The sequence below is a fragment of the Belonocnema kinseyi genome, chromosome 7, assembly GCF_010883055.1.
Source record: "Belonocnema kinseyi isolate 2016_QV_RU_SX_M_011 chromosome 7, B_treatae_v1, whole genome shotgun sequence".
In the NCBI taxonomy this organism is placed as follows: Eukaryota; Metazoa; Arthropoda; class Insecta; order Hymenoptera; family Cynipidae; genus Belonocnema; species Belonocnema kinseyi.
The window spans coordinates 34305322-34314928 of record NC_046663.1 but is presented as its reverse complement, the minus strand read 5'-3'; the positions used below and the strand labels follow the sequence as shown (position 1 = coordinate 34314928).

Sequence of the window (9607 nt, the reverse complement as noted above, 5' to 3'; positions counted from 1 at the left end):
TTTATTACGATTTGTTACTTTCTACTGAAGATAATTTTTTTAGTTATAAGTTTGATTTTTTTATTGCAAATTTAACAATTTTCTTGAACAGACATACTTTTTCAGGGTGGCCGTTTCAACCAAAGAAAAAAAATTCCCGGTCATTTCCCAGTTCTCAAACATTTGCCAATGTCAATTAAATTAAAATATTCAAACTCTAAAGTCAAAATTTTTTCCATTTGAAGTAATAATAACTGAGCTGCAACTTAAAGAAATCAAAGGGGTACTCTTGAATTTTAAACTTTTGAAACTTAGTTAAAAAAAAATTTAATTCAAAAATGGTGTATTCAAATGCAATTAAACTCCCAAATAATTTTTTGTTTCGACTTTTATAAATTAGAGTTCAAAGATTCAGATTCGGTTCGACAAATATAAATCCAAGTTATCATTTTCAATGCTCTAAACTCAACAATTAATCAATGCATTATATTTTTATTCGAAATTATATCATTTTATAATATTTTAAGGTAGAAATATTAAAAATTGAACGATTATATTTCTTTTATAAACTGAATATTTTTTAATTAACAGTTGTTTTTTTTTTAATATTTTAAAAGTCTTCACAATGCTTCAAAATTTTATTTCAAAATCTTGAAACATTTACATTTTGTTTGACATTTCTAAAAATTTTCAATTACTTTTTCAATTTTTCATAATGTCTAAATATCTTTTAAAATGATTCGATTTTTTAACAATTTTCTTTAAATCCTGCCAAATAGAAAAAATGTCCTTAAAATCTTCCGCAGTCATTTTTGATAATTTTGTAAAATTTACTAAATCTTTTTAATTTTTATTTAATTAACTTTTTAATTCTCTCCAAATTAATTTTTCGAAATAAAAAATAATTTTCGATTTGTCTACGAAATGCTATTTATTATTCTTGCACCGAAATTTTGATACGAATAGCCAGATTTTGTCGGTACACGTAGACACTTCATTTAAATTTTTTGAAATAATTTAAAATTAATTTTGAATTTGTTCAAAACTTCTAAATATTTCTTCAACAATTCAAAAATTTGACCTACAAATTAAATTGTTTTTTAAAAAATAATTAAAATTGCAATGTTCGAAGTTTATTTTTCTGGCTTGGTTTTGAATATTAAATATTTTTTCTTTTTCTTAATTAAAATTGTTTTAATTGAATAGTTTAAAAATGGAATATTTTAGACTGAAATAATATTTGAAATTTAATAAAAGCCTTTGATTATAAATAAATTATTTTGAAGTTATTTAAAAATTGAAACAGTTTAATTTTTTATGTCAAAATCTGGAAATTCTAAAATTGTGAATTGATTTCGAATTTAAACTGCATTTTAAAATTCTTGAAATTAAAATATATGCTTAAAAATTACAAATCTAAAATGGAAAAGTTTTAAAGTAAAAGGTTTCAGGGTTAATAAATATGAAAAAAATTGAACATTAAATCTAACAATTTTGCCATTCGAAATAATAAAAAATATTAAATGCAATTAATCTGCCAAATTACGAATTTTCAACTTTTATAAATTGATAGACTTCAAAGATTCAGATTCAGTTCCAAAAATATGAATCCACGTTATCATTTTTAATGCTCTAAATTGTAGAATCAATCAATCCATTAAAAAATGTTCAAAATTATATCATTTTAAGCAATTTTAAATTATAATTCTAGCTCAGAATTGGTTAATAATTTTAAATTCCCTGTTTAAATACGGAATTTTAATTCTTTACGAAAAATTCCCGGTTCAAATCAAGAATTTTAATTCTTTTACAAAATTCGCGATTTCAACTAATTGTAAGAGTTATAATTTTGTTGTAAAATTTCCTGTTCCAGCTGGGAATTTATTTAAATTTTAACATTCCCGGTTCCAAGAAGAATTATAATTCTTTTGGATAAATATCAGTTTCAACACAAAATTACAATTTTTTGGAAGTGTCTGTTCCAATTCAGAATTTTGTTCCTTTTCGAAAATTTCCAGTGATAACTCAGAATTTGTTTAAATTTGAAAATTCCCGGTTCCAAGTCAGAATTATTATGCTTGATAAATTCCAGTTCCAACTATAAGTTTGTAAAAAAATTAAAAATTCCCTGTTCAAATTACAAGATAAATTATTTTAATTTTAAATAGTTTAAAAATCCTTGAAGTGTTTCGAAATTTTATTTCAAGATCTTGAAACATCTACACGTCGTTTTAAATTTTTAAAAATTTAAAAATATTCTTAAAAGTTTTTCACAGATTCTAAATATGTTTTAAATTATTCAAATTTGAAACACTTTTTCAAAATAAAAAATAATTTAAAATTTTCCTAGAAATCTTAAAAAATGTTATTATTCTTTTAAAGCCTGTTAACATTATTAAAAATCTTATAAATTTTTTGTTCCAAATCTGGCAAAATCTACATTTTGTTTTCATGTTGCACCGAAATTTTGGTACAGATACCCGGATTTTGCCGGTACACGTAGACACTTCGTTTAAATGATTTCATATCATTTCAAATTTTTAAATAATTTTGAATTTTTTCGAATCTTCTAAATATCTTTTCAATTTACTCGATTTTTTTTTAAGAATAATAATAGTTCAAGTGTTATTTATACATAAAAATTCAACAATTTAACTTAAAAATTAAAATTGGTTAAATAAAAAAAACAAAATTGTATCGTTAAAAGTTTATTTTGTTTTTGTTTAGTTTTGAATATTAAATTTATAATTACTGATTTTAAATTAACAGTCAGATATTTATAAATTTTATGTAACTGTTATTTTTCTTAATGCAAAAACTTCAAATTGCATGGTTTAAAAATCGAATATTCTAGACTGAAATTTAATAACAGCTTTTAATTATAAATATATTATTTTAAAGTTATTTTAAAATTAAAAATAGTATTTATTTAAACAATTTAAAATACAATTAAAATTTAAAAATCATTAATTAATTTATATTCCGAGTTGATAAAAAACTTTTTTTTATCCAAAATCTTCGATTTTAAATGCTTCTAATTTTTCATTGTTTAAGTCTTTAAAACTGCACTTTAAAATTCTTTTAATTCAAATGTACGCATACAAATATAAGATTAAAAATTTTTAAAGTAAAAGATTAAAAATCTAAATTGGAAAATTTTTAAAGCAAAAGATTTTCAAATCACGTATTATAAACTGAATGATATCATAATTGAAAAAGATCACAATTTAACTAATTATTTTAAAAATGGTTGAAATCAAAGCTGGACGGATTTTTTTTTTCTAAAAATTTGTAAAATTCTCAGTCAAAAAATGAATTTACAGCCATTTTCCGGTATCAAAAAATTTCACGGTTTCTCGGCCCAGCGGCCACCCTCTGTTTTGTTTAAAATGCGTCTTTTTGGGTTGATAATTCAACACTTTTCAACTTATTTGGGTGAAAACTACTTTTTCTGAAAATTTGTCTTTTTGATTTAAAAGTTCATAGTTTTTAATTATGTTAAAAATACAACTTTTTGTTGTTGCAAATTTGTCTTTTTGGTTTAAAATTAACCTGCTTTAGTAGAATTCTATTTTGTTTTTTGACAAAAATGCAACTTTTTGGATGAAAAAAATAACCAAAAAAATGTATCTGTTTCAGAAGAAATTTCATCTTTCTTTCATAAAAATGCAATTGTTTGGTTGAAAATTTTGCTGTTTTGTTGAAAAGAAAACAGAAGATTTTTGGTTTAAAATTATATTCTTTTGTTAAAAATTTAAGTACTTCTTCGAAATTTTACTTTTTTTAAAATTTATATTTTGGTGTTGAAAAAATTAACTGAAATATCTTCTTAATAAAAGTTCAAATTGAAAAAAAATTGTCGCTTTTTCTTAAAAATCTCTCTTCTTAAATCTTATTAAAAGTCTCTCTTGGATAAAAATGCAACTCTTTGATAAAGATTTCAACGATTTTTGTAAAAAGTCATCTTTTATGGTTGAAAAAATTCGTCATTTTTTCTTCGAAAATTAATTTTTTCCGTAGAAACTTATTTTTTGTTAGAAAATTTATATTTTAATATTGAAAAGTCAACTAAAATCTTTTTTAACTGAAATTTCAACTATTAAAATTTTTTAAATAAAAATGTCGAAAAGTCATTCTTTTTTATGAAAAGTTCGTCCTTTTGAATTGAAAATTTCAATTTAATTCTTGTAACTAAACATGTTACTATTTCATTTTCGGTTGAAAATGATTATTTTTTAATTAAAAATTAAACTATTAAGTTAAAAAAGCATGTATTTTATTACAAAATTGTATTTTTTTGGTAGAAAAGTAATCTTTTTATTTGAAAATTAATCTGGTTGTTTAAGAATTAATCTTTTTAATTAAAAATTCAAGTGTTCCAGTTGAATATTCATAATTTTAGTTGAAAATTCATCTTCTTGTTTTGAAAGTTAAATATTCCAGATGAAGATTCATAATTGGATTTGAAAATGAATCTTTTTGGATTTGAGAATTCAACTACTTTCTTCAAAATCCGTTTTTTTTTGTTGAATACTAAATTTTTTTAATTGAAAATTTAACTAGTCTAGTTTTTGTAAAAAAATCATATTTTTTAGTGGAAAACTTAGATATTTCTTTTCAAATTAATTAATTTTGTAATGTTTTCCTCTGTTGCGTTAAAGAATGTTTAGAATAAAAGTCATGAATTAAAATGTTTGCGTTTCGTGGAAAATATGAACATAACTTTTAGTTGACCGTGAAAATTGAAAAATTTGACCAAGAAAATCTGGGAATTTGAAATCGAATTTGCGAAAAAATCATAATTATCGCTTGGAATAGGAAATTTCCCAAAATATTGACAATTCTGACTAGCAACAATGAATTTTCTAAAAGAATTGTAATCCAGAGTTGCGGCGGAATTTCAGAAAATAAATATAATTTTAAAAATTGGGACAGGGAATTCCCGTAAAGAATTATAATTTTGAGTTTGAGAAAGGGAATTTCAGAGAATAAATATAATTTTAACAATTGGGGCAGAAAATTTCCGTGAAGAATTATCATTTTGACTTTTGAAAAAGGCATTTCTGTAAAGAATGATAATTTCGACGATACTTTTCGATAAGGGGTCAGGGGATTTTTTAAAAAGATTTTATAATTATGAGTTGGTGCAGGAAATAAATAAATCAAATATATAAAAAATTATGTAAAGGATTATAATTATCCTGAATTGGAACAGATAATGTTGGAAAAGAATGATAATTTCAAGTTGCGACATTGATTTAATATAAAATCGTATTTTTTATGCTATAGCAATTTAAAATTCTAGAATTTCAGAAGCTTTAACTTTGAATGATTCAGATTGAGATTGGCAAATTTTAATCGTTTTCAATTTAAAATTGTCCAAAATTTAAAAGTTTTCAATTTTTAATTATTAAATCTTGAAGACTTTTAATTATAAATAATAACATTTCAATTCGTTTGAATTTTAAATTATACGATTTCCAAAATTCAAATCTAAAAATATAACATTTTTAACGATTTGAAAGTCTATTTTCGAAATTTTAGTCTGAAATGATTCAATTTCGAGATTCATCAATTAAAAATTAAATTGTGCAATTTTCCAAATTTTAGTCTGAAATTTTTCAGTTTGAGGCGCTTCTGTTTGAAAATGTTTCAATTTCAAACACTTTAATTTCAAATTACCTAATTCTAATTTATAATTATAATTTTTAAATTTAAATTTTCTTATTTTTAATAAATCCTTTTGAAATACTCGAAGGAAGAAATGTTGCTAAATTCACACACATAATTAAGAATCGAGTATCAGTAAGTTTTCACGTAAGATTTATTAATTTGAAATGTTAATATCCGATTTTTTTTAATAATTAATTTTTAACCAAGAAGAAGGAAATTTGCAAGAAAGTAGTTAAATATTCAACCAAAATGATGAATATTTAATGAAAAAAATGGATTCTCAACAAAAAGTGTAATAGTTGATATTTCTACCAAAATTTCCCTTAATTTTCAACAAATGCCTCCAAAGTCGCATTTCTATCGCGAGTGTTGGACAAAAATAATTTTGACCAAAATACATGAATTTTTAAACAAATATCTTAAATTTTAATGGAAATTTTAACCTAATAGTTAAATTTGTAACCAAAAATGCTATTTTCTACAAAAAAGACAAATTTTTAACATAATAGATGAATTTTCAATTTAAAATAATATATTTTCAAACAAAAATAAAATACATTTTTAACGAAATAGTTCAATTATCAACCAAGCAAATTAACTTTCTACCAAAAATATTAAATGTTTATTAAAAAAATCCGAGAAAAATAATAGTTAAAAAATTAATTAAAACAAAACAACTAATTTTTCAACCAAAGAATAGAATTTTGAATCGAAAAAATTAATATTCTACCACAAAAGACAAAGTTTCAACAAAATACAGAAAATTTAAATCAAATAGCTGAATTTACGTAAAAGAATAATTTTTATCAAAATACATGCATTTTTAAACAAATAGTTCAATTTTTAAGTGAAGAAGATTAATGTTCAGCCAAACAAGAAACAATTTCATTTTCAGTTGAAAAAATTAGTTTGAAAAAAAAAAGAATAATAATTTTAAAGCAACAGAAATGAATTTCAAGCCAAAAAGATTAATGTTATACCACAGAAGATAAAATTTCAAACAAATACAGAAATTTAAACAAAATAAGTGAATTTTGAACGGAACAAGATCAATTTTTTAAAATAAAAATAAAATTGCTACATTTTTAGTAAAAAATGTATTTTCAAAAAAATTGTAACCAGAGAAATAACCTTTTAATTAAAATGACGCATCCGCAATAACATTTTTTTCAAATAGCTGAATTTTCGATAAAAGAAACTAATTTTCAACCAACAAAATGAATTATTAAACAAAAAAGAATATTTTAATTTTCAGTTAGGAAAATAAGTTTTTAAGCAAATAAAATATATTTTCAACCACCATTATTTATTATTATAGTATTTAAATTTTTTTTTTTAATATTAAGAAAATATTAAAAGTACGGTGTCAGATTATTGAACACGCGGAGCATTTTATTTGGTCAATGTAAAAAAATAATTTGCCAAGTTTAAAGAATTATAAGTGGAAAAAATTATGTCATTTATATTGAATTTGCGGGAATGTTTCTCTCTATAATACGGAAATTTTTGTACATCATACACAACGTTCTCAAATCACATGAGATTTTCTCTAAAATCCTTTAAAAAAATGTTGGGAAATAAACCGAGTTCGTTTTCTAAATAAAGGATAATTATTTGGATAATTAAGGGTAATTGTGTTTTAATTGTAGACAAAAAAAGAAACAAGACAATTTCTGTCATTTGTGAACGTAAACAGTTTGGAGCAAGGGAATTTAGGGACCGATTTTGATTGTATTATTTATAGTATACTTACTGGAGTCGCTATAATAGCAGCCATGCTTTTGTCTAGTTTCTTGAATAATGTTATTTGAGCTATTTAGTGATGTTTTGTTAATTAAAACGGCAAGCTTTTCGAGTTTTGAATCCGGCGTCAAAAAAAAGTAAGGTTAGGAATTTACTCGAAAAACTCCAAGTGATTGCCTTGTGAGAATTTTGGGAAGAATTTTTTATACTTAGTAATTTTGTCCAAAATTTGAGCCTCAGTCATTACTTTTGCGCCAAAATTAGTTATTTATTTGTTCAAATTTGTCCATGTCAACACCGTCAGTCAACGCTGTTGACGCTGTTTACAGCTCGCATGGCGAGAAACTGCGCAGAAAGGATAATGAGCTTTGTAGGTTATGTTCGTATTTAAGATTTCTCTTTTTTTGAAAAAGGATTATTTTATAGGTTAAGTCATGTTTGTAAATATAATTTTTGTTTATTATTTCAGTAAAAGTAGAGTTTATCTCGAGATATGAACTAATAGATCAAATAATTGGATTTTTGTACATTAGGTTTTATTATGTTGGTTATCCTGCGTGAAATTCTCGCGCGAATTTTTGAATTTACGTGAATGAAAATCTGAAATTTAGTAATAATTTTGGTTGAAGCTCCTAATTATTTAGAAACTAAATTAATTTTTTAATCAGTGCCCACTCGGTGGATGATTTTTAATTCTCTGTTTCCTCCCAGTCTTCATTATATATATTTTTTAATTTTGATTTCCTGACTCAGAATTTTAATTCTTTTGACAAATTTCCTGTTCCATGTCAGAATTATAGTTATTTTCGAAAATTCACTTTCAAAATTAGAATCATAATTATTTTTTTCGAAAATTACTTGTTCAAAATCTAATTTTTTAGGAAATTCTCTGATCCAATACAGATCCAAATTATCAATTAAAAAAATTCCCTATTTAATCAGAACTAGAATAATTCTTTTAGAAAATTCCTTTTTAAAATTCAGAATTACGGATATCGTTTCCAAAATTGCCGGCTCGAAATCCTAATTAGAGTTTTTATATTTTTATTATCAAACGTAAATCTTTTTCAACTTGATTTATAAATATATTTTCAGTACAAAAGACAGTATTTTTTGCATTTTGAACAAAATAGTTGACTTTTCACCCAAAGGCATGAATTTTTGAATAAAAGAGTTGAGTTTCCAAGCTAAAATGTCGACCCCAAGATATCAATTTTTTGCACAAAATTTAATTTTTAGCAAAATATTTTAAGTTCCTATGCAATTTTTAACTTCTCAATCCGAAGAATTTACAAACCCAAAATATGAATTTCCGACAAGAAAGTTAATTTTCAACAAAATAGTTCAACATTTAATTTCCAAGCCAAAAAGACAACTGCTGTAGAAAACAAAAGAATTTCTAATCCAAATATGGGCTTTGTAAACAAAAAAGGTTACATTTCTACAAAAAGAGATTAATTTTCAACTCAAATATTTTCAATAAAAAAAGATGACTTTTCAAAAAAACAATTGAATTTTCAATCAAATAATTATTTTTCCAACCAAAATAGAGGAGTTCTGAACCAAAATGATATCATTTGATTTTTAAAATTTAAAGGAACCAACTTTTAACCAAAAAGAAGAAATATTCAACGAAACAGTTGCATTTTCTAGGAAATAATTAAATTTTCAACAACAACAAAAATGAATTCTAAACCAAAAATATAATATTTGACTTTTAAAATAAAAAGAATTAACTTTCAATAAAAAAAATGACTTTTCTACCAATTAGTTAAATTTTCAAACAAATAATTAATTTTTCCACAAGAAAGATTATTTCTAAACCAAAAATTTAATAGACTTTTAAATTAAAAATAAATAATTTGTAAAAAAAATATGAATTTTCTACAAAACGTGAATTTTCATTACAAACAAACGAATGTCCGAGAAGTTGAATTTTCAAACAAAAAATATGACTTTTTAACAAAATACTTCAATTTTCAAGAAAATAGTTAAGTTTTCCACTTCGAAAAAATCAATTTTGAACCAAAAATATAATAGTAGATATTTAGACAAAAAAGAATGAACCTTTAACAACCAAAAATGTCCTTTCAACCAAATAGTTTAATTTTCAACCAAAAAGATGATTTTCTAACAAAATAATTAATTTTTCAACCAAAAGAGATTTATTCAAACCCAAAAATATAATAGTAGACTTTTAAATTAAAAATAA

At 22.8% G+C, this 9607-nt stretch overlaps 1 protein-coding gene across 1 annotated transcript in view; it reads right to left on the bottom strand.

Moving 5' to 3' along the window:
• LOC117177175 (nuclear RNA export factor 1-like) overlaps nt 1–7720 on the bottom strand; it is a 10513-nt gene extending 2793 nt beyond the window's left edge. Inside the window, exon 1 of the mRNA XM_033367686.1 lies at nt 7406–7720. Within this exon, the coding sequence (XP_033223577.1) occupies nt 7406–7429 (24 nt within the window). The 5' untranslated portion in view covers nt 7430–7720. The remainder of the gene's footprint in view (nt 1–7405) is intronic.
• Between the last annotated feature and the right edge of the window lie 1887 nt (nt 7721–9607).